Raw genomic sequence first — 25,741 nt, forward strand, 5'->3', positions numbered from 1 at the left:
AAGCCCACGACCACCCACACCTTGAAGGATGAAATTGAGTGCTGTATCAACGAAATTCAGCCACATTTATGCAAAACAGTCATGGAAAATTTCGACAAAAGAGTGCGTATGTGCCAGCAAAGCCGTGGAGGCCATTTACCCGATATGCTATTCCATGCATAACCCTATACTGTATACTTTATAAATCAATAAGAAATTACAATTTTTAATTAAAATCCTTTGTTTTCTATCAAAATTACTTCTTGCGTGAATTTTGGGACACCCTGTATGTTATTTCATAACATGGGCTGAACTAAATTAACGAGAATTTTGAAATTTGAAGAGCCATTTGAATATTCCATGTGTATGCCATTATGACAAGAAACATTGGATAAAATATTAGCTGTGCATTGCAAAAAAATATACGAAGGGTCTGTAAAGTTCTGATAAACACCTAGAACAAAAATGATATTAAAACAATTGATATAACCACAAGAAACAGCATATCTTAAAACTCTTTAAACCCCATTTTCATCACATTGGAATAATTTGTTCTTTTTCTTTTAGGATATATAAGAAAGAAGATATAAAATTAATTAATTTTTGTTCTAGGTGTTTATCGGAATTTTCCAGCCCCCTCCCCCATCATATATTGTAATTATGTGTATATGTTTTATGTTTTATCGATTGATGTCTCAAAAATTCGCTCGAATTGAATCCAACCCCTCTCCGACATCTTGCAAATTAGGCGATGTTCTTCAACAGATCTACACTGCTGTTACTCATTGAAAACATATTAATGGATAAACATTAACAAAGTTCTCACTTTTTCTTTTAGAAAACAGAGGCGTAATATTAGCGATTATATATTTTTCTGCATTTCGAACTGTTTAAAAGATAAATTTTAAAATTTTTATATAAATTTTATACGAATTTGATCCATGAAAATTCGAATCTATCGTCCATTTGGTCTAAGGATTAGATATCAAGAAACCTTACTCTTGAAATCAAGCTGATACGTTTTTCAAGCCACTTGATGCCTCCAAACGGCAGCTTATTGAATAAGAAATCATTGAAACACATTGGTCTTTATGGTTTAAATAGTTCGGATTGCTTGCTGATCAAGTCTCTAAAGTGAACAGTTTTTAATTCGAATAATAACAAACGCATGCATATAAATCGGATCCATTTGATTACCGAGAGAACTCGTTGTTATAATTTTCGAAATCAGTAAGTTTCTTTGTATAAATAATTACTGACAGTTTCACAGACAGGTGTAGTAAGGCAGCCACTCTAATACGCAGTAATATAATGTGCCATCCAGGCGAGAAAATGAAAACATATCTGGAAAAATTGCATACGTAGTGTAAGTAATCACATGAGCAAATCGTATATATTGTTAAGTAAATCCAATGTTTCGTTGATAAATGTTTTTCATCGAAAGAGATTGCATTCTCCATGGCTGGGGATGCACACGGAAGACGGTGGGTATTTTTAGGAAACATTTACAGGGGTGAAATCACAAGATCTTTTTTTGTGTGTTGACGATGAACGTCAGCTGCAAATGTTATTGATCACAGACAGTCAAAAAATTCATTGGAAGATTTATGCGCAATCACAGGATTCCACAACCATGTTAGGCAAACTTTTCTTAAAGATGTAGCCATTGTCGTCTATGTAAATAAGAGAAATGGACGACATTCTCGAAGGCGTACAGCACAAGGACAGACTCATGTTGTCATTATTCACTCCTAGGCTTTGAATGTAACGTTGCATGACCGTTGTGTGGTGGTACCTGGATATGCTGACGTCACTAAGGCACGAACCACGACAATAATTGGCTTGGTATCCTGGAGGTTGTAAAATCCAGTCGTTCCATCCAATGTCTCGAAATGAAAGATAAAAAGATTCTCTGCAGCATCGAGTATTTCCTTCTGTGCATTCAGTGTTTCTCTTTTTTCTGTTCAAGGAGTTCGTCATGTCTGCATGAGCAACGAGGAACGGTCTTTTGTCTTCGTCCATTGCAATAAATGTTTCGGGCGACGATCCTTGACACTGGACACATGATATGGCAAGCATATGAGCGACGCGGCGTTTTGTAGACCACTTGGACACCAAGTTGCCCACTTCGATGGTGAGCCATCCTGATTGAGATGTATTCTGAAATGTCACCACGCGCTGGCAAATTTCATGTTGGCTCGCACAAGGAATGATCTCGTATATCGCAAAAGTACGATTCGTTTCACTGCCTTCGTGGTCATTGACGTAAATGAATAAATTGGCTGTTTTCACTCTTCTTGTCATAATTTCACGTGACAGCCGAAATCGAAAGCGGGCTGTAGGATACGTAGAATTCCGTACTTCAGAGCTGTATGTGGCTGAAAAAAGAAAATAAAAGAATAGTTAGTGGACAGTAATAGAGTACAACAGCGATAAAAAAAGTAACTTTTATGAAATTCGATCTAAAACACAATGAGAATTAAAATCAAATTATATGATGCATATAATTTGATTTTTATTATTTGAAAGCCTATGATGAATAAAACTCTCGCAACATGAAACCCTCGCTTGGTAAAGATCTTTGTTCGATTCTTGTCTTCAGTTGCTGAATCCGGAAACTCTGCTTTCTTTCCTCCACCAAACAGGCAGACCGACCAGAGAACACGTGCTGTTAACAGAGGAACATTAGTGAGCTAGATTAGTGTAGTGTGGACTGCGCGTACGAGGTTGTTTAGTGCAATGACCTTTTGCGATGAATTCTGGGACTCCATGGAGAGGTTGTGCAATATTAATAATCATCTTCCTCTGCTTGACTATAATGTTTTATCGTTCATAAAAATTTTTAAAGCATTCCCGAAAGGCATTTTAGGTGGTTAAGGAGAAGGAAGAAACAATATTACAAGTATAAGGAAGTAACAAAGTTTATTTTATTCAGAAAACTGCTTTTCCATCCAGACATACTGGCCAGAAGAACACAAGCAGTCAACGACATAATATTACGCTGGTCCCATAATCTTCGTTGCTTCGGCTGCAATTCCAAATAATGCAAAAATAGTATGTGTCTGCACTAATTATATCTCGTGCTGCACAAGTACATAAGTAGTTTTACTTCTCACATGGGTAAAAGACCTGAGTTTGAATCCCACCTAGGAAGAACCTTTTTAAGGATTTGTTAAGACTTCCGCTTTCGTATAAGACTTGAGATTCTGGAAATTCTGGAAATTCAAAAATTTTAAATAAATTATGCTATTCAAAAAAGTACATACGTCACCGTCAAAAAATACTTTTGCCACCGTCAAAAAATTAGCCAATATTACATTAGCAATACAGAACTGAAAATTGAGTCTTTACTAAAAGTGAATCAATTTTTCCAACCATTACACCCCCCTCAATAATCAGTGCGCATGCGCTGATTATTGAAATTATCGATGATTTAATACTTTAATCAGCGCGCATGCGTCTGATTAAAGAAGTATATTTGGAATTGTCAATTACACAGATTCAAAATAATCTCCCTCCAACTCCACACAGCGTTTATATCTGTCGTACAGGTGTTCGAAGGCACGGTGGATCTCCTGAACGTGGACCTCCTTTAGTCTATGGGTCACACCGCGTTGGATATCCTCAATGTCGCCGAAGACTTTCATCAGTTATTGCTTCAAGCTGGATTACCTGTTTTGCGTATATGCCAGGAAAGGATGGATGGCGGCTAAGTTGCACATTTTTTGGTTTCTTGATGACATTTGAATTTATATCGTTCTAACCTAAAGACGTTGGCTTCAAAACCACCTAATATATGCCACGTGTATGAATAGAAACATAACGAAGTTAATAATAGATTATATGAGATGTTTTGCAACGCTTGTCAATTGTAAGTGTTAAGAGCGTAAACATCAATGAACGTTTCCTGTTTGGCACAGGTCCAGAAAAACACACACGCACACACACACACACAAAAAAAAAGGAAAAAAAAGAAAAAAAAACGTAATAAAAAGGATACTTATAGCACATACGGAAATAAAGTTCTGTATTGTGTGTGAACTGTTAATAGCAAAAGCCTAAACTGCTGTAAATAATTATGAACAAAACATTTTTTTAAATTTAATAGCAGTTACAAAAAAATTCTGAAAAAAAAAACGACTACAACGATACAAACTATGTTAGAGTTGTTGTGTAGAAGTAAGGTGGAAAACATCTTCCTTAAAAAAAAAAAAAAGTGGTAGACATGCAGAGTGCGACATTTTATTTACATTTTTACCGTATTGAATAAGATATTGAAAATTCTCAGGAAATACATTGAAAATTGTTCGGTAAAGTATAGTTTAGTTTGCAAGTTTCTACTTATTTGGAGAAATTACTGCTGATTCACTGTTGACATTAGTTTCATTGACGTAAATTTCAAACAAAGTTAAATGGAGAATAGCCCATTTATTATTATTTTTATTAAGCACGTATTAATAAATCTCTCTCTCTATATATATATATTAAAACGAAACTAACGTTTTCTTCTTGGATGCCGATGAGTAACGCTTTGGTCTTGAGGTATGCTTGTTCGTATTGGTCATCAAAGACCTTGAGGCATTAGTGTTGCGCACCGGTTAGGCTAAGTTCACGCGGATTTTCCTGGCCTGTTGTTCGATATTGACGATGTTTAGTCGTAGACAGTGGTGTAGCTAGCGCTTTTGCCGCCCGGGGCGGTCCCTGAGTTTGTCCCCCCCCCCGTCTCAATACACACCAAAAATACTACAAGAAGTCAAAACGACATAGAGGGAAATAAATTAAAAACTATGTTTATTTTTGAAGTAAAATTTAATTTCACCATTCTAAAATGTTATTTTTCTTGCTTTTCTGTTAGCAAAATCGTCGATGACATTGGCGAAGTTTATTTCCTAATAATGTAGGTAATTCGTAATCTATTTTATTTAGAAAAACTCCTCTCACAACTAACAACACTTACAGGAATTGTGTGGAAAATTCGCAGTAGTACTACAATATTTGGAAATAAGGTCTCGAGACTGTATTTTAGAATCAATTGCAAAAGTTCAAAAAGGTTCAAAGTGCCGTCCGGGGAGGACTGCCCCCTCCGTCCCTCTCTAACTACGCCTCTGGTCGTAGATTCAATGTTGGTCATTGACAATAGAAAATGATTAAACCACTGAGAGCAACAACGCAGTTATCGTGAAAAGAGGATAGGCACACATAATGCAAACTATTACTACTGGTAATGATAGTAGGAATAATACAGGATGATTGATATAGAACCAGATCCAAAAATTGTGTTATAGACCTAGAAATGGATGCACGAATTCATCTTGAAGCACATATATTCGTTTGCAACGTAGAACGAAAACGTAATTTTGGTTTTGGATGAATGACCTTTATTTATATTACCAGCGAACCTAGTATTAAGCAATAAGAAGTTGCTGAATCGACAGTATTCACAGTATATTTTCCGCTCGTTTACGAAAATGTAATGATAGAAAATATGACCGTCAACGAGAACGCAGCATGGCCGGAATCCATTAATATAATAAAATAGTTTTGCTTGTTTGTTGACTAAGAAGGATGCAATTTCGAGCTTTCATAGCAATAATAAATTCTATTTGCTTATAGTAATCGACGAATGTTTCCTACAGATATCCTTAATATTTCTTTTTTGTATATATATTTATTTAGTATATTGAATAGTTATAAAGTTAAATTCTGGAAGCACTTTTAAAGTCAAAAGGAGACTGAATGTAAAAAAAAACTACAAGACAACAATATTCTAAGAAAATATCAACTAGAACTAGATAAACACCTGAAGGAACTACCAAAACAGAATATAAACATCGAAGAACATTGGTGCAAATTAAAGGAAATAATATTAAAATCGGCAGAAAATACAATAGGTTACACAGAAAGAGAAAGTAAAAAGGATTGGATTCTCGAATGAAGTAAAAAAGGTTAAGCGATCAAAGGAAAAGCATGAAACTAAAACAGAACTATAACAGAAATGAATGTAATAGATTAACCAGAGAAATTAGAAAACTAGTTAAAAGAGACAAGAATAACTGGTTAGAAGAAAAATGCAAAATGGCAGAAAAGCTATCAAAAGAAAATAACCTTCATGGATTATATAAACAAATAGACCAAATTAGTAAGACACGGACAACAAAAATGATAATGATCAAAAACAAAGAGGGACAACTAATTGAAAGTAAAACAAAAAGAATGGCCAGATGGGAAGAAAACTTCAAAAATTTATATAATAAAAACAGCTCCCAGGATATTACGATTCCAGCCACTGAAATGGAAGAGGAAACAAATATCTTTATCAAAAAAATAATAGCACACAGCATAGAAAAACTCAAAACTAGGAAAGCACCTGCATTGATCAAATACATGCAGAATTCTTAAAAGCAGGAAAGGAACAACTTTTGGAACCATTACAAACATTATTTGAAAGGATCTACAAAAACGAAGCAGTGCCTATTGATTGGATCAAATCAGCCATAACTCCTATATACAAAAAAGGAGATAAAACAAAATGAATAATTACAGAGGCATTAGTCTCCTCATTATTCCAAGTAAGGTTTTTACGAAAGTACTCCAAAAACAAATTAAGCCATATATAGAACTGGCACTAGGAGAAGAACAAGCAGGTTTCGGGCACCAGGGCGAAGCACAATGGATCAACTATTCACCTTAAGACAGCTAATAGAAAAGACACTAGAGTACAACCAAAGTTGCTACATAAATTTGTAGACTTTCGTCAGGCATTTGATTCAATCCGTAGAAGAGAACTATGGAAGAATTTGGAATTCCCAACAAAACCATAAGAATAATGAAGAAGCTGTATGAGAAATCTGAAAGTGCAGTGCGAATGGAGGACACTTTAACCAACTGGTTCCACACAGAGAGCGGAGTAAGACAGGGATACAATCTTTCACCAGACCTGTTCAACCTTACACTGGAAGAAGCAACCAATAAGGCCTTAAACAATGAAGACTCCGGAATCAAAATATACGGGAAAAATGTGACAAATTTAAAATTTGTAGACGACATTGAATTACTTGCAAGCACAGAAGAAAATCTAGAGCGAATTTCTGATAAAATAAAGGAGGAGTGTATAAAATCTGGATTAAACATATATATATATATATATATATATATATATATATATATATATATATATATATATATATATATATATATATATATATATATATATATATATATATATATATAGACAAAACAAAAATTATGCAAATAGGAAAAAGGAACACCAATCTGAAAATTGAAATTGATAGTAAGAATCTAGAGCAGGTAGAAAACTTCACCTACCTTGGAGGAGTTATTGAGTACAATGGTGAAATTATAAAAGATATAAACAGACGAATCAGTCAAGCATCCCAAACTTTTGGATGACTTAAAATATGGAAGTCAAGAGACATCAAACAAGTAACAAAAGTAAGAATCCACGAGACAATGGTCCTCCCAATACTCCTCTATGGAAGTGAATGCTGGAATCTCAAAAAGGCTGAAGAGAAAAAATTATTAGTTACTGAAATGAATTTGCTAAGAAGATTACTTGGAGTATCTCTGCTGGATCGACTAAGAAACGAAGACATAAGGAAACGACTAAAACAAGAAATAACAATAATAGATAAAATCCAAGAAAGAAGACTGCGATGGTTTGGCCATGTGACCAGAATGGGAACAGAAAGACTTCCATCTAAAGCCCTGAATACAACGATGGAAGGTAAAAGATCCAAAGGACGGCCCAGAATTAGATGGATAGACAAAATAAAAGAGGACCTGAAAACCAAATCACAACAAGCGACACCAAACTGGACAGAATTGTTCGAACTCTCCCGGGACAGACTGAAGTGGAAAGAGTTCATTCGGTCTCATCATCATCCACATAGATGATGGAAGAGAGAAGAAGAAGATATTGAATAGTTATCTACGCAACATAGTAATTAATTACGTCTTTGTGTTAGTGAGTTAGGATTCTCAAGCGTGTCAGCATTTAGTGTGAGGAATTGCCGGACTCGTTTTTACGCTAAGTAAACATAAGCTCATTAAAATGGTTCCCCTCCTCCAACAAAGTTGATTTTGGAATCCAAGTAAACCTTTTATTTGATAATGCTTTTTTTTTTCCTACAATTCGAACGAGGCAGAAAGCTTAACGCGTCACTAAGTGGACTATAGTTGTTTCACTACAGTGAGTGGCGCTGCGAACGGTCACATGAGCCAGCCAGCGCGCATGTGTAGTTAAAGATGGTGATAGATGCACTTACGAAGCAGTGAGGAAAATGATGTTAGTGCAATGGAAATTCATACCCCACTGAGAAAAAAAAAAAAAAAAAAAAAAAAAATATATATATATATATATATATATACTCGTTTCATTTATTAAGCTAGTTACAAAGCATTAATAGACGTATATTAATAATGCTTTGTACACGTTTTACATGTACATGAAATACTATACTTTTCATACTGAAACTATTAATGAATTATTAATCCAAGATTTGTGATTGTAATCACTTAAGGAAATAATTGTAGACAGTCATGCCAGAGGTGTTTCGTAATAGCATGCACGTATAAGTAGCTTCTATTCAGTGTCGTAACGATTGAACTAGAGCAGCCCTTTTTAGGTGTTTCACAAATGCGTTTAAATCTATTCGTCCGTGCATTGTACATAAGCAAGTTATTTCTTAATGCTGGCTGGAAGGATTTATTGAATCTCAGAATTTGCCTTACAATCATTTGTCAAGCTATTTCAATTTTATTTTTCAATGGGATCATTTGCAAGAGAAAAAGTCGTTCCATTTCTGACCAGATGGAATTAACTAAATTTTGATATTTACTAAATATCAAACTAGAGGCACACTAAAATGTATTCAGTGAATAAAAACTGATATGATTTTCCATTGATATGATCTGTTCTAAGGCTGGTTTGCATGCTTTACCCATGAAAAACTAGAGTTTTCAGGAGGGAAACTGTTACTTCCATAGCTAATTCATTTCCAATATAGATGGAATTCGAACACAGGTGTCTTCACGCACTGGACATCGTGACACCGACTATAATTAAAGAATAATGTTGATTGGAGCGACATTCACAACGAGAATACCCCGCTGCTTCTCATTCCGGTGTTGTTAGAATAGTTAACGAAAGCAGCTTTGAGTCAGCGATCTTAATTCATTGCATCCATCGTCGTCGTCAATGCTGACTAGAAAGTTGCGCGTGGGAACACCCACATCCACCCACCCTTTGTATGCTATTGACTATCCAATGTTCATTATACTAGTCTTACTGATCTAGAGATAAATCGAACGTGAAGGGACTTAGAAGGAGAGATCAATGCCGATCCTCCAAAAATTCAAATATTATGGCAGATGCAGTGCTGCTATAGCATCCGTTGGACCCACTCGTATACCGTTTGCAGTTTTGGACAACTCGTTCTTTTCCCGAAAGATGAATCAAGTTAACATGCCGAAGTTTACCCTCATTCGAACTAGGCCTAAAGCAATTCAGGGTCACTAGAATAACACAAATTAGGGCTGTGACAGTGAGGTTTGGACAGCTAAGTATCCTGACACTTTTATGTCACCCATCTAACACTGAACTATTCCCAGAAATGTCGCATTGCGTTGCTGACTGCTTGATCTCCTTCTGATAGCCACACGGACTACTCTCATGCCGAAGATTGTATTCTTGTAACCTCTTGGTATCTTTCGAAACTTAAGTTTCAAAGGCAAATTGCTTTGCTAACTTGGCTCTATAATTATATTTATTATCTAATTCTTTCATTTCTGTGTTTGCAGACAGTAGCGTACTCAGGATTTAATCTTGGGCGGGGGGGGCGAGTTGAGTAGACGATTTGAGAATACACACTGCGCATCGCATACGACCTATGACTGAGCATCTGCAATGATCACTAATTCATAAGTATAGAAATAGAAGAGACGACACAACATAAATTAGAAATGTTGTGTTAATTTTAATTAGAAAAAGATTTTTGGAAATTTTTCTAGTGTTTTTTTCTTTTTTGGGGGACAGGTCCCCCCTCCCCTGGGAGCTCCACTGTTTGCAGATATGATGTCAAATGCATATTGCACCTCGAAAAGGACGGGGCACAGGAGAAAGAAGGTTGTTCTATTGAACACATTGTAAGTACAGTGTATACGTGTTTGGATGAAATATTAAAATCATGGTAAAAATTTAAAAAAAATATTGTTTATTATCGATAAAATTATACAGTTTAGTATAATTCAAAATTACTTAAAAATAAAATCCATTCCTTTAATAATTAAAGGAACGAATTTACAATTTTTGAACATTACAATTAAATCCTTTAATTGTAATGTCCAAATATTTAAAGAGACGGAGTAAACACGATAAGCACTACGAACACTCTACTACTGGCGCTGCATATAAACAACAGTGGAACTGCGCGACAAACAGTGCCGCATTACACTAATAGCTCGTATCTCACTATGACGTCAGAGGCGTAGCTAGGGAGGGGCGGAGGAGGGGGTCTGGGCGACACTTTGAACCTTTTTGAACTTTCGCAATTAATTCTAAAATACAGTCTCGAAAACTCATTCCAAAACATTGTAATACTACTGCGAATATTCCTCACAAGTGTTGCTAGTTGTTTATCAGAGGAGGTTTTCTAAATAAAATTGATTACGAATTACCTACATTACTATGAAATAGACTTCGCCAATGTCATCGACGATTTTGCTAACAGAAAAGCAAGAAAAATAACATAAAGTTTTACTTCAAAAATATACATCGTGTTTTAATTTTTTTCCCTATACGTCGTTTTGACTTTTTGTAGTATTTTTGGTGTGTATTGAGAGGGGGCGGCAAACTCAGGGACCGCCCCTGGAGACAAAAGCTCTAGCTACACCACTGTATGACGTGCATATGCTTGGACCCTTAGCAATATAACATTGTGGTAAACACAGTGCTGTTAGCGTCCTTCGTCCTCCTAAGTGCTACAAGATGGATTTTTATTCTTTTTTTATACAAAATAAGAGAATTGTATAGGATTGTTGATGATAAAATTAAACATTACAAGCAAATATAAATAAATTAATAAATATCGAGAAAAACTGGGGGTTGGAAAAAAAAAAAAAGAAGAAGAAAAAGCTTAGAAGTTTCCAGCACTCTTTGTGACGTATTCATATCACTGTCGTAGATTAGGGACTTGTAATATTTCACTTTCCCTCTTAGGATATACGCGTGCGGTGCACCAAGGTCATCCGAGAGTGGAAGCAACAGGTGCGCAAGTAGCACACAGCACTTGCACTGGATTGGCTGTAAAATTTGTCATTACGTTAAAAAAAAAAAAGTCAGCATCGTGATTTGCGAAGTTAAGTTTTTTTTTTTTAGGCCCGTTTCTAAGAACGCTAGTTTCCCGATAGAATAAAAAACGAAAATGAAAACTGTCCTGCAGCACCAATGACGTAAAGAGAATAATGAATTTCTTAGAACACAATTTCTATCCGATATTTGATACTCCAGTTTTTCTTTCCCTTACCCCTAGATCACAGCTATTTTAGTACCATCAGACAGTGAATCTTATTACAGCTCTTGTACGACGAAAACTAATGGCAGACTAACTCTTTAGTTACAAGCATTACATACCAATCTAATGAAGCTCATTTTTCTCGCATTATAAATATTGATTGTTTCTTAATATGGTTTGACTATCGATGACGAAGTAATTGGTGAGACATGCCTTTAACAAACACTTGCTTCGGCATCATACATATTTTAAAAGGCGACTTAAATTATCATATACTTAATCACTGACACAACTAAAAATATAATCAAGATCTCAAAAAATAAGACGACTTACTGTTGTCTGGAAATATTACAACTTGTTGCGTCATCCCATAGAACTCATCTTCGGTTGCAAGTAAGTTTTCTTCGACACTGGGAGCCAATAGGTCACCGTCCGCAATAGGCGATGGAAGGACAGATCTTGACAGGTATATTTGCGGGGGAGCTTTCAGTCTCAATTTCTGCAGAATCTGTCGCTTCATGTGCTCCACTTTCATCCTTCGCAGCTCCTCTGGAAGGAGCTTCGTTTCTGACTCCTGTTGCAGAGCGCATCCCCTGCAAGGTATGTTCTCTAATTGGGCATTCGTTGAAGTAATTGTTTGCTCATCTGGATTATCGGTTGTCGACAACTGAGCATCGGTCGTGACGGATATTCTGTACACAGAACAAATGATGGCTATCAGAAGCCAGAGCCAGGTGACGTACGTTTGGGGAGAAGGCATTTTTTTTTTTCAACACGTGTTGTTACCCGTTCTATGCAGCCCCTACGGCGAATTCGGATGCTTCTGGTGGGTTGTGAAGAAGGCGGAAGAAACGGACCTGCCGAAACGTTCGTAGTTATACTTCACTCCGCAGCTACAGTCCAATCAGACAGCATTTATAGGAGGGTGCCGGGTTTCCCTCCCCTCTTATTTCCCCTTCTTCAGTAGCCCGCGCTCCAATACGACTACCATCCTTGTTACTAGGCGCTCTCAACTACTTACACAAGTCAGCCGGGTCAGTGCTAAACAGAAGTTTGCAAAACGTGTTCGTATAACAGGAGCGGGATGAATGAATGGACAGCGTAGGAGAATCTGAGAAACTTTTTCGGGGTTTCCGATGGTGGTATAAGTTTGTCATCAAACTTGCTTCTGATATAAATACGCAATGACGTCACGGAAAAATGATTAGTTCCTTCTGCTGAATAAGCTTTTTTACACTTCGTGTTACGCAAGACATTTACGGCAGCTGTTGAAATATTGATCGCGTGAAGGGCAGCGATCGTATCGATTTCATATAATATTAGTAGTACAGCAAAATTTGTTTCACTGACCTAACAAAAAGTGCATCAGATTATCAGCTCGGACATCCTTTACAATACGATACCGCGCATACAAAACACTTTCGATACGTTACAGTATACATCGCATACTTATACGCAAGAGCAGATTTAAGAGCAGGAACGCGCCAAGGGTATTTGAAGCCCGGGTGCAAACTTTTATCGGCCGCTCAATAGTGGAGTAATCAATTTCTTTGCTCCGTGCTTTTTTTTTTTTTTTTTTTTCAAATATTACAAATATGCTGCAGTAAAATAAGCATTTTTCGGACAATTGTTATCTCAAATTTTGTTTATTTTTTTCAAATAAAAATAAATTAGCATCTATTGTAGAATTAATATGCACTGTGTAAGCGTGAACTCGGTCTCTTGAGTTTTATTGCGTTATGAGAGATGTCTTTTCTGTCTGTGGCTTAGCACACCTCTTTATATTACTTACTTATCACACAAATCACCAGATTAAAAAAATGATAATAAGTAGGAATAATCTGATCTTACCCTTACACGAAAGGACAGTTATTGATTGTTTGCAGTGAGCCTGTGAATCCACTTGGCTTCACGATAGGGCGGTTAATCCTGTCGCAGTAGTGACACGACTTTCAATCTCTTGTCCGCTTTATCGGTCCTGCTGGAGGAAACCATGAGTTTCTGGTAGGAAAATCCTTCCACCACCGTATAAGTCCTGCTAACTGAACAATTGAAAAGCCTTTATCAAGGTTCTTCGCATCCCAGCAAGACGGAATTCGAACCTCGATCATAGATCGGGGTTAATTTCATGAAATATTTCATGGCCTGTATGACTTCTAGCTGGGATTATAACATACATCGCCTGCACCCCTATTAGAATGCCACCATTAAGCGGTTCGCGTATTACAAAAGATTCATTCCATAGACGACAGCGGAGCGATGAGTCGGTCAATGTTTTCTTATTTGTTCTTAGTGGACAAGAAGGGTTCTTGCTAGTGTAGAAAATACAAATATTAAAATATTCTACTTGCAAGAAAGTAACAAATGTTTCTGCTGTATATTTGATTATATAATATTTGATTGTATATATAGATAACTACTTCAAAAGGACTGGAGTATTTATTTATTTTTTTTTAAAGACCTTTCCAATGATTTTTGGGTCATAGACGGGGTTTGAACCCGAGTCTTTCTAACCAATTACTTTATAAGATATGTATCTCATAACAAGCATCGTCACGTATTCTCCTGAGTAAAGCAATCATTATTATTTTTAATATAATTGCATTATTTTAATTCGGATTTCGCAGGTGAGTCTACTGGTGGATATCAGCCGTAACGGCTCGCTGTCTGTGCATTACAGAAGCTATAAAATCTTTCCAGCCATGTGGTACTACATTCCACGATGATGCCCACATAGCTTGATTACGCATTCATATACATTACAAAAAGCTGCGAAATCTTTCTAGCCATGTGGCAGTACTGTCCGTTGTGGGATTAACATAGTTTGATTACGTGTTTATACAGTATTATGCAATGGGAAGCATGTGAACTTTTACGAAATATGGCCACAGTGCGTTGCAAGTGTTTCACGGAAATAAATAATCTGTCATCTTCACGGCCCCACCCTTCCCCCCCTCCAAAAAGAAAAAAGTCCTTAAATTTTTTCAGCATTTTGAGTTTTGAGTTATAGAATTTCTCGGCGATAACTGTTCAAAGACCTTTAATTAGGTATCGGAAGCATATTGCTTTCATGTGGAATTAGCTAGGAAACTATACACTATTAATTAATTAATTTATTTATTTTTAAATGATACATATTTTTTTGAGTATTTTTAATTGAAGCTCTTTTTAGCGTAATTTATTTTTAAACTTTATCACTTATATTAATAAGAGTCGCATACATCCAGACAAGTGATGGTGAGGTAGCCAGTTTCGTACGGTGGTGGAGGGAAACTTTGGTTTACCGTCCCTCAATTAGGAAAACAGGCCCACGTAATTCACGGACAAAAATACATTATAACCAACAGCTTTATATTGGTTTTTTTATAAGATAGTGTCGTACTGCCCGTATTGGACTCACGATTTCGAAGTCCGTCCAGGACTTAAGAAACTTTCATAATTTTTTTTTTTTTTCAGCTAAAGTGGGTTTCGATTAGTGGTTTTTAAACTGTGGATCGCATCTACCATTTTTTTTTTTAATGAAATAGAATAGAAACTATCAGAATGGATCTCATAGCTCTTGTAGCTTTAAAACACTGATTTCATTTGAATCAAGTGTTCAAATCGAACTATAAACGCAAATGGACTTCGCGCTTCCAAAATCATATTTGATATTAACTTTATTACTTTTTGTTTTTGCTTTATCGTATGTAGCAAGAGCACGTGTTGTTTCGTGAAACTTTTGTTTCAGTTTTGTGTGTGTGTGTGTTTGTGTGAGTCGCAGTAAAAAGTTTGAAAAACAGACTTTTGTGTTTAAACAGTCTCGTGCCAAACTTCGCATTCTTATAGAATTTCTACTACTATTATCCCATAAATCTCTTTGAATACGTGAATTTGTCGTTGAGAAATCGTCAAAATGGTCAAAATTTTATTGTCGAAATGTTTCGAGCCATTTTGGCAATAAATAGTTCCAAAATTGAAAAAGTGAACTAGAAATAGAAAATGAAATCGAACATATGGACATCAGATTCTAGAAAATGGACATATTCTAATTACATACCAGCAAATCAGCGTTAGTACTTTAATATAATTTCGAAACGTTTTGACTTAAACATGTTCGGATTGAAATTCGGAGTTCGGATTGAAATCTGAACATGTTCGAATTGGTACTTATACTTATTTTTGGCTATACTTATTTAGTTATAGTTAATAAACGTTTTCTTATATATACAAATAGAGTAAAATATATTTCGGATAGTTTTCTTAGTTTATAATAAGTTACTGGTTTTAGTGATAAAGTAAGTTAGTTTGTGTATTTATGTGTAACCAAGGGACGTAGCCTTACTGGTTACTAGAGAATTAAATTAGCTAGAAACAGTCACTGCGAGTCCAGTGATAGTATCTATGATGGCTCACCTTACACGGTTTGATTTGATGTACATGTTAATATATTAGTCTCCTAAGTGAATGAACTAGTTAGTATATTTTAATTGGATATGGTATGTGAGTTATAATGATCCCTTAAACCAGTGTTTCTCAAACTTCCGATATCCGCGGACCCTTTCTTAAATTTTCATTATTACCAAGTACCCCTAATTAATTAATTAAAAATAAATAAATTAATTAATTAAATAAATTAATCAAATAAATAAATTAATTAATTAAAAATAAATACATAAATTAATTAAAACTAAATACATAAATTAATTAAAAATAAATACATAAATTAATTAAACATAAATAAATTAATTAATTAAACATAAAATAATTAATTAATTAAACATAAATAAATTAATTATTTAAAAATAAATAAATTAATTAATAAAACCGAATACATTAATTAAAATTAATAAATTAATTAAAATATTAAAAAATTAAATATCTATTAATTAATTTATTTATTTATTTATGTTTAATTAATTTATGTATTTATGTTTAATTAATTTATGTATTTATTTTTATTTGAATTTATATGTTCATGTAAACAAAAAATATGATTTTTTTTAATAGAACAAACTTTATAAAGATACTATAAAGTTTTACTTACTTGAAATAATTTATCATCAATGAGAGCAGTGAAGTTGCTTATGGTGAGATAAAATTTCAGCAAAATTTGGCTCTATAGTTGTTAATTTCAATCTCAGATGCGGTTCGACATCTATAATGCGATTCCTCTTCGTCTTAATATCTACAAGGGCCGAAAATCCAACTTCGCACAGATATGAACTTGAAAATAGAAAAATGAACCTTAGAGCTCTATCTGTTAATTCAAGAAATTCATTCTGTATTTGTAGCCAAAATGATGATAACGTATTCTCGCTGTATTTATTTTTTAGGAAACCCTCAGAAGCTAGTTCTAAAAGTTGTTCTTCTTCTATTGACGATAGACCCTTTGGCATAAATTTGTTTTTATTGAAAGGGTATCTTATCCACTCAATATTAATGTGCAATTCAGAGAAATACTTTTCTAGATTCATTTGTAAGCTTTTTAAATGCTGCATGATAGTAATTTTCACATCGTCATCAATTTATTCATTTGAACTTGCGAGCAATTCATGAAGCGATGGAAACGCGAAAAATTCTCCATTACCAACCCGCTTTTTCCATAACTTCATTTTTGCCAACGTGACGTTCACTTTATCTTGGATATGAAATATAGAAATTTCCTTGCCTTGTAAAGATAAATTAAGACTATTTAATTCAGTAAATATATCTGCCAGGTATGCTAATTGACTGAGCCATTTCCAATTATGTAAATACTTTTTCAATTCAAACTTTTCATCAAGAAAAACATGTAGTTCATTCCGCAGTTCAAATAAACGAGTAAGGACTTTTCCACGAGAAAGCCAACAAACATCGGTATGGAAAAGAAGTTGTGTATTGTTGCTTCCCATTTCTTTGCAAAGTTGAGAGAAAAGTCTGGCGTTTAGAGGACGGCCTTTAATATAATTTATGATTTTTACAGCTTCATCAAGAACTTTTCTTAGGTCTGTAGACATCATATGTGTAGCCAAAGCCTCCCTGTGTATGCAGCAGTGTGTCGACTTTGCATTTGGTGCAACAGCTTGAATCAAGCCCTTTTTTAGGGAAATCGGAGCGAAATCCCGACCATTGATTTCGCTCCGTCCGTGCTTATTCCAACACAACTTTTCCAATCAAGCTTGTTTTGATGCATAAAGATATTTATACTGTTGAATATTTCTTCTCCTGTTGTATGTTCTGGCAAGGGTTGGCAATATAAAAGGTCGTCATGAATTTTTTGATTTCTTTTGTACCTAACGAACACTAGAAGATTTGCAAAAATTGTAATGTCGGTGGATTCATCTACCTTCCACGCATAATAACGACTCTTACGTATATCGGATAACAATGTTTGTTTTATATTTTCAGTCATTTCAGTGATTCTTCGATGAACGGTACTATTTGAAAGGCAAATCCGATCAAAAGATCTTTTTGCATTATCCCCGATAATAATTTCCGCTATTATTTTTGCTGCAGGCTTGAAAGTTTCACCAATTGTTTTCGCTGCACCACTTTTTGCTGTTAATAGCGACACACGATATGACGCTTCTAAAGCCTTCATGTTTTCACCTCCTGACACGATGGACATCACGTTTTGAGATCCTTTTAAATTTTTTAGTTTATTTTGAAAAAATTCGACAGGTTTGTCCTTGCATTTATTATGTGTTTCGATTCAAAATGGCGATTTAAATTACATAGTTTCATGCTTCCATTTTTTAAAGTTTCACCGCAAATTACACATAATCGAATAGGTTTCTCTTCATTTCCCGTCCATGAAAATTCACATTTCAAGTAATTCATACCGTACTTACGAAGATTTTCATCTTCCTAGTTGGTTCTTTAGAGATGTCAGACGACGCATACTTATCAATTTCATTTGATCCAGATACAATATCGACATTTTCTTATTGCTGACAGCTACTTGTATCTACTATGTTCCTCTCTTTTGCGCATTTTAAAAATCCAGTCTTTAACCAGTGATCCATACTTAAGAATTTGAAAGCTAAAAAAAAATTACCGTATTTAACGAACAGTCCTTCAACAAATGGCTAGTGAAAGCAGAACTCGAAACAGACAGCAATGGTAGGCCAGTAGAGATAAAGCAGCTATGAAGACGTTCATATGATTGGTGCAGTATTAACAAAAGATCGCGCTACTAATTGACAAAGGCAAGCCGACAGTTCAGTTGAAATGCTAATTCTCTTCAACCGAATTCCTTATATAATATCTGAAACACATTCACTATATATTTTTTAGTTTTAACACGTTCGCTCAAACAAAACCATATATTGCCGGTGCACCATATGGTTTTGATTGTCTACTATACAGCATTTTATGTGGGAGGGATCATGCGATTCATTAGTTAGTGCCGTTGTTACCCAGTTGTCTCTAATTGCACTGTTTGTTGAGAAACATATTACACAGCCTTCAAATGTCTCTGTACCTTATTCAGTGATACAATAGGAACGTTTTACGATCTCAAACCTAAATGTTATGCCATGCGTTAATGATGCATAGCCGAAAATTGCCATGTACCTCCTGAAGACCTTTCGCGGACCCCCGGGTGTCCGCGTACCACACTTTGAGAAACACTGCCTTATACTATACGTTTAAAGTAATTGTCAACATTGTTTAGTCCCATGAGGTAGTCTCTCAATCTTTTCTGAATGCATATGCTGAGGTTATAGATTTGATTTCATTTGGGAGTTTATTGTAGCTGCTTGTCGCTAGGTGTTCGAAGGATTTATCAAAAATTTATTTGTTTGCTTTGGGTACCCACCATGTTCCGGCCGCAGCGTAATCCATAGTCTGCATTATGTACCAAGGAACTTTCAGCGTTCCTTTTTACATATAATAGACAACCATAGAGATATAATTTCTGTAGTGGTAGAATATTATGCATGACAAACAGATCGTTGGTTGAATGTGCGAAATCAGTAGTGGTTATGGCTCTAATTATTCTGTTTTGTATTCGTATTAATGGAAGCAGATTGTAATAATCTCCACCCCAACAGGTGATGCCATATTGCAGTGAGGAATTTACCCAGGAATAGTACAAGCATCTTAAGAATACTACATTTATAAATTTTTTTACAAAATATATTCTAATAATTATGAACCTAAACTTATTTGTTAAGAAAGTGAGGTGTGAGTTCCACTTCATATTGCTATCGATATGGAGGCCCAAATTCTTGATGATTTTGTTTTTTTGATTAAACTACATTTACAATTTAGGATGTCACCACATTTCCTTTCATGTCATTTTATGGTTATACTCTGGACTAGCTTATCTTTTAACGTGAAGTACATATATCTCGTTTTCTAGATAGTCTATTATTATTAAACAATTTATTTAGTTTTAATATATCACTATTAATCCGATTTTTTAGATATCTTTAAGGGTCGTTTAGGTGTATATTAAAGTCGTGTCCTCAGCGAAGGATATCATTTTGCCAAAACGTTTCAATTTACATAAATCATTAACATATATTAAAAATAGGATGAGTCCTAGTACCGACCCTTGCGGGACTCCATATTTTATTATGTTTATTGCGCCTTTAGATGTGCCGTGGCTGATATATTGTTTTCTGTTGTTCAGATAGGATCTGAACCAGTCATTAGTAATTCCTCTGATGCCGTATTTCAACATTTTCAGTAGTAGTAGGTCATGATGAACACAGTCGAATGGCTTTGATATATCAAGAAAAACGGCTGCTGTGTGCATTCCTATATTTATTCCACTACAGACCGTTTTATGTAACTCCAATAGCGCTTTTTCGCTATTGTATCAGATCTAAACCCATATGGATTAGTTGCGTAAAAGGATATGGTATTTAAATAGCGATTTAAGCGCTTTTTTATTAGGATTTCAATAACCTTGGAGATTGTAGATAGTATAGTTATTGGTCTGTAATTTTTGATTTCATTTCTATTTCCTCCTTTAAATAGCGGTACAACTGAAAGTCTTTAAGTGTTCTATAAATTTACCATGTTCAAAGGATTTATTAATGATATTTGTAAAGGACTGTAATTTGTATTTAATGATAATGTTCAGTTTTTTTGACATTTATATTGTTACTTTCCATTTTTCCCCTTTTTTTAACTTACCTCATCTTCGTTTACTGCGTGTAGAAACATGGAATTCTTAATCTATGGAAGGTGACTCACGTGCTTTGTCCTTTCTGCAGGGTCGAAATCGCAGCTACCATAGTTTGTAAAGTGGTGTTCATTTTGTTAAGTACATCGGTGACGTCATTGCCCTCTGGGAATTCGCGCGTTTTCTACTTTGTGTTACCTATTATCATATTAACCAACCTCCATTCTTTACTTTTATCATTATTACAAGAAAGAAATTTCGATAGGAGATAATGTTCTTAAATCATTAAATAATAAATCAGCTAACGTCTTTTATTCCCTTATAGGGTAGTAGGCGAGACCTTTATACCATATTTAGCTTTTGGTGACTAAGTGGGAAGTTCAATCTCCACCGGTAGCCAATCAGAGATAGTTGGCCCATGTCTATCAATTATAGGCAGCTACTGATGAAGAGACCAGCAAACAAGTGCTGCCATCTCTTGGTGCTTAACCCTAACAAGATATGTTACTGTCTGAAATAATGTGGGTACTACGGTCGATTTTCTTGAGTTTATGGGATGAAAAACCCGAGTTTCTGGCAGTGCCAGAGATCGACCAACTCGGGTAAAGTCGAAGAAAGGCTTAGAAAAAGTTCCTCTAGTCGGCGACTAGATTTGAACTTAAGTCAAACTTCGAGCGATCAAGCGTAGAGGACACAAGCGCCACTTCCACTGAACTACACAGGCCTTCTTTTGCTTGCTTTATTTTTCACTTTAGGTGTTTAGCGAATTTTTGTTGTCGTGTTCAAACATTAAAATCGTGGGATTTTTCCTATGCTTAAGGTAGAGCTTCTCTTTTGTCATCATATTTTTTAGTTCATCTGTTATCCAGTGTGTATGAACATCCTTTTTTGTAGTAACTCTTTTGTGATATTGTGATTTGCTGTCTGCATATTTAATCATTTTGATAAATTCCTCATATAGCTGATTTGCGCCTAATATGTCGGTTTGAGGCAGTTCATGATGTTTTATGTAGTTCTCGAATTTATTATAATTGGTGCCTATTTCGAAGTTTTTATGACTATCTTCACAGCTTAGGTCAACGCTATTAGGTAAGGATAGACTCAGCAGTATCGAATGGTGATCTGTTATTTTGCTAAAGTAGATTGCAGAGGATACCTAATAGGCCATTCTGTTTCTTATGAATATGTGATCAATGCAACTTGTCGAGCTACACGCTTCTCTCGTATGGCCATCGATGTAAGCAAGAAACCCATGAGTAGATAATATATTTTTATATTCTTCAGTTTTACTATTACTCTTATAAAGGTCCAAATTTATATCCCCCACTAGTATGACATTGTCGTGTTTTAAGGTTTTTAGAACATTATTTAGCTCTGATAGAAAGATATCAACTGGGCCATCATGTGCACGGTATACAGCAAATATAAGTATATTCATTGCTGTGTCGTAAATCATTACAGTTTCAGCGCTTTGCATTTTTGATTCCAGTCTATGAAATGTATAAATATTTTCCCTAGCATACAGAATTAATCCATCTGAACGATTATAGTCGCGACAATCATAATACATGTCATAATTTGCCAGAGAAGAACGATCAACCTCAAGTTGATCGTTATTCTCTCGATATTATCCATATTTCACTTAAGATTAGTACAGTATATCTATATATGATTAGATTTCTGTGAAAAGTAACATTAAATTATCAAAATTTGACCTTATCGACCCCTAATATTGACATGACATATGTTGAAATTCTTGGATGAGTTTATAGTAGTGTCATAAAAATTTCTTTTATGGACGTTAGATTATATAGTTTTTTACAGTTTACAATTGCATCAAAATCTAAGCTATTCATGTTGAATTTTAAATCCATTTAGGTCCTCATTGTTCCAGTTATTCATAAGTAACATTTAGGCAGTGGCGGCTCGTGGCTTGAAATCCTGGGGGCGCTGCAACTTTCGAAATATACATACACACTGTAAGTACAGTGTATACGTGTTTGGATAAAATATCAAAATTATGGTAAAAATTAAAAAAAAAAACATGAAAAAATATTATTTATTATCGATAAAATTATACAGTTTGGTATAATTCAAAATTACCTAAAAATAAAATATATTCTGCTTGTTTGTTTCATGAAAAAAATATTGTTTATTATCGATAAATTATACAGTTTAGTATAATTCAAAATTACTTAAAAACAAAATCCATTATCGTAGCTCAGTGGATGTGGCGTTTGCACACCACGACGCTTGACGGCATGAAGGAAGACCTCTTGGTTTCGAATCTAGTCGGCGACTAGAGGAAATTTTTCTAAGCCTTTTTTCGACCGGTTCCCGAGTTAGTCGATGTATAGAATGGGTAAGCAGGTTTTTTCTCCCGGAAACTCGGGTTTTTCGTCCCGTAAACTGAAGAAAATCGACCGTAGAACCCACACTATTTCAGACATTAAATATATTGTGTTAGGGTTAGGAACCACGAGATGGCAGCACTTGTTGAGCCGTCTCTCTTCGCTGTGTGCCGCTTAATTAGTGGTAGCCTTGGGCCAGCTATCTCTGATTGGGTACCAGTGGAGATTGAACTTCCCACTCAGTCTCCAAAAGTTAGATAGGGCTAAAAATGGACTCTCCTACTCCCTATATATACGGGAATAAAAAGGGGCTAGCTGATTTTTTTAAAATAAAAATTATAACAAATATTATGTCTTTAATTGTAATGTACAAATATTTAAAGAGACAGAGTAAACACGATAAGCACTACGAACACTCTACTACTGGCGCAAGCTGCACATAAACAACAGTGGAACTGCGTGATGGACAGTGCCACATTGCGTTAATAGCTTGCATGCTTGCGCACGTAGCAATATGACACCGTGGTAAACACAGTGCGGCTAACGTCCTTCATCCTCCTAAGTGTAACAAGATGGATTTTTATTATTTTTTATACAAAATAAGAGAATTGTATAGGATTGTTGATGATAAAATTAAATATTACAAGCAAATACGATTAAATTAATAAATATATTTATATATCGAAAAAAATTGGGGGTGATGCAGTTCCTATGCACGAGCTGCCATTTGATTTACTGCCTTCTTTCACTGAGTTCGTTGAGGTCGTCCGGTGTTTTTATCCGTATCACTTTTGTGTTGTCGTTCTTTCTCATGAATAGTTTACCATCTCTTACCCATACATACTTGACTGCACCACTTGCTTTCTTTTCTTTTGCTTCATAAAGGAGTTGCTTATTGAGTTTGGTCAAGTGTTCGTTTATGTAGACGGGCACCGGTTTTAACTGCTGATCAAATTGTTGAGCAGTAATCCTGAGTTTTCTTGCCTCCGTTATCCATTTATTTTTAATATTCTTGCTTTCTAGTTGAATAATAACTGGCTTGATGTCTGTTTTTCTGCTGGCGGGGTACTCTGTGGGCGTGCAAGATGTCTTCCCTTTTTACTCCAAGTAGATTCACCAGTTTTTCAATTATAGTATGAAAGTTTTCATTCTGAGCTTCTGGTAGACCGTTTAATTCGATATTGTTCAACCTGGAGCACTGCTGACATTAACTTCCCATTTCAGTTCGTTCATTTGAGCTTTTAGTATTTTATTTTCGTTTGTTAGTTCTGTGTTTTTAGTGCACAGATCCTTGATTAGTTTTTCATTGCATTCGACTTTGTTCTTTAGATCTAGAATGCATACAAAACTGTACTCCAGCGATGCCTTCAGCTCATTTATTTCGGCTTTAAATAATACTTCCAATTCCCTTCCTATTGTAGTTTTAAGGTCGTTTTGGGGAAAATTATTAATACAACTCTGGCATTTCCATTTTCTTGTCCTTTGACATTTTTCGAAAGTTAGATTCTGTTACACTTACACATGCAGGACGATAATATTTTCGATATTCCAAAGAGCATTGCAGTACTTCGTTTTTGTCTATCTTACCTTTGCAGTTGCCGACGGACATCGCTCGGCTGTTGACCTTGAAGGAGGATTAATACGTATCGTTTAGGTGAGGATGGCGGTCGTCTCAGCATATGGGTCGAAGGATTATATGGCGTCAGTGACTATGGTCTTTGTTCTTCTGCTGTAGCTTGAAGCTTGAATTTTGAAGAACTACTCCCGTATACGGGAATAAAAAGGCGTTAGGTGATAGTTTTACAGGAACCACTGCATCGATTTCGATGATTAATGCATCTACTTTTTCAGATTACTGAGACGATTCATTTGAGCACATTTTAAAGGTGATTATATTAAGGCAATTACATACATTTAATATTGGGACAGGAGCAGATTCAGCAACTGGAGTTCTGCCCCCTCTAGCGACTTCTCAAGGTGCTTTCGTATTTGTGTGTGTGCACGAACGTTTCACGAAACGAGGAGGTTTTTGTTTACGTGTGTCTTGAGTATATCTGAAGGAATTATCAGGATCATTTCTAAATGAAACAGTCCCGGATGAGTAGAAAGTGGATGCTGCAGGAAGCTATCCAAAAGAGAAATGTCTGATTATTGACTCGTTTGTGTTTTTAAAGTGATGGTGTGAAAATTTTCCAGAAGGTGGCTAGACTTCAGCACTGGCGGATGAAAGAAGAAGACTGTTGACATGCAGTCTCTTTTCTTGAGACTGCATGTCAACAGTCTTCTTTTAGTAAGTTCGTTGTATTTTACAGTAATGTGACTACCATTGTACAGGGTTGATTCTATCGGAGATTTTGCAATGGAGTTTGGTAAAGTTCCTCATGATAAAGCTTCATTTCTTGGTTGCCCGATATGAGACCACCATCCAGTTAATATATTGGAAGCCAGAAGTGTCTTGGAAAATTTCCGTGTTTGTTTGGTCCCTAGAGCCGAGTTTCTGGATTATATAAAAAATAATAAAAATAAATAAGAAATTGAAAATGGCATCCCCCTTAGATCAGATCACATAGTGTTCTGTATTGTTTTCTATTGTAGGTTTACAACTTTCATGGGTAGGAGTTACTTAAAAAAATAAATTATGGGCATGGGGGAGTTATGCAATGGATTGAAAGACTGCTCTTTAATTTCTTGTGGGATTAGTATCATTGGTGGTTTAAGGATTGTATAATATCTTGAAACCATTGCAAGTTAGAGGTTTCTACTGTTTTACAGACGTTTGCTTC

General features: G+C 35.3%; 1 protein-coding gene across 1 annotated transcript; it reads right to left on the reverse strand.

Annotated features, from left to right (window-relative positions):
- Nucleotides 1-710: 710 nt before the first annotated feature.
- On the reverse strand, nt 711-12,608 carry LOC150092605 (protein dawdle-like). Its single transcript, XM_090414406.1, has 2 exons — nt 11,844-12,608; nt 711-2,357 (listed from the first exon to the last, which is right to left on the reverse strand). Exons 1-2 carry the CDS (start codon nt 12,268-12,270, stop codon nt 1,585-1,587), a joined length of 1,200 nt encoding a protein of 399 aa, XP_090270532.1. The 5' UTR covers nt 12,271-12,608; the 3' UTR covers nt 711-1,584.
- Between the last annotated feature and the right edge of the window lie 13,133 nt (nt 12,609-25,741).

This window comes from Typopeltis vanoorti, chromosome 25 (genome assembly GCF_054136105.1).
Source record: "Typopeltis vanoorti isolate ZY-2024b chromosome 25, IOZ_Tvanoo_1.0, whole genome shotgun sequence".
NCBI classification, from domain to species: domain Eukaryota; kingdom Metazoa; phylum Arthropoda; class Arachnida; order Uropygi; family Thelyphonidae; genus Typopeltis; species Typopeltis vanoorti.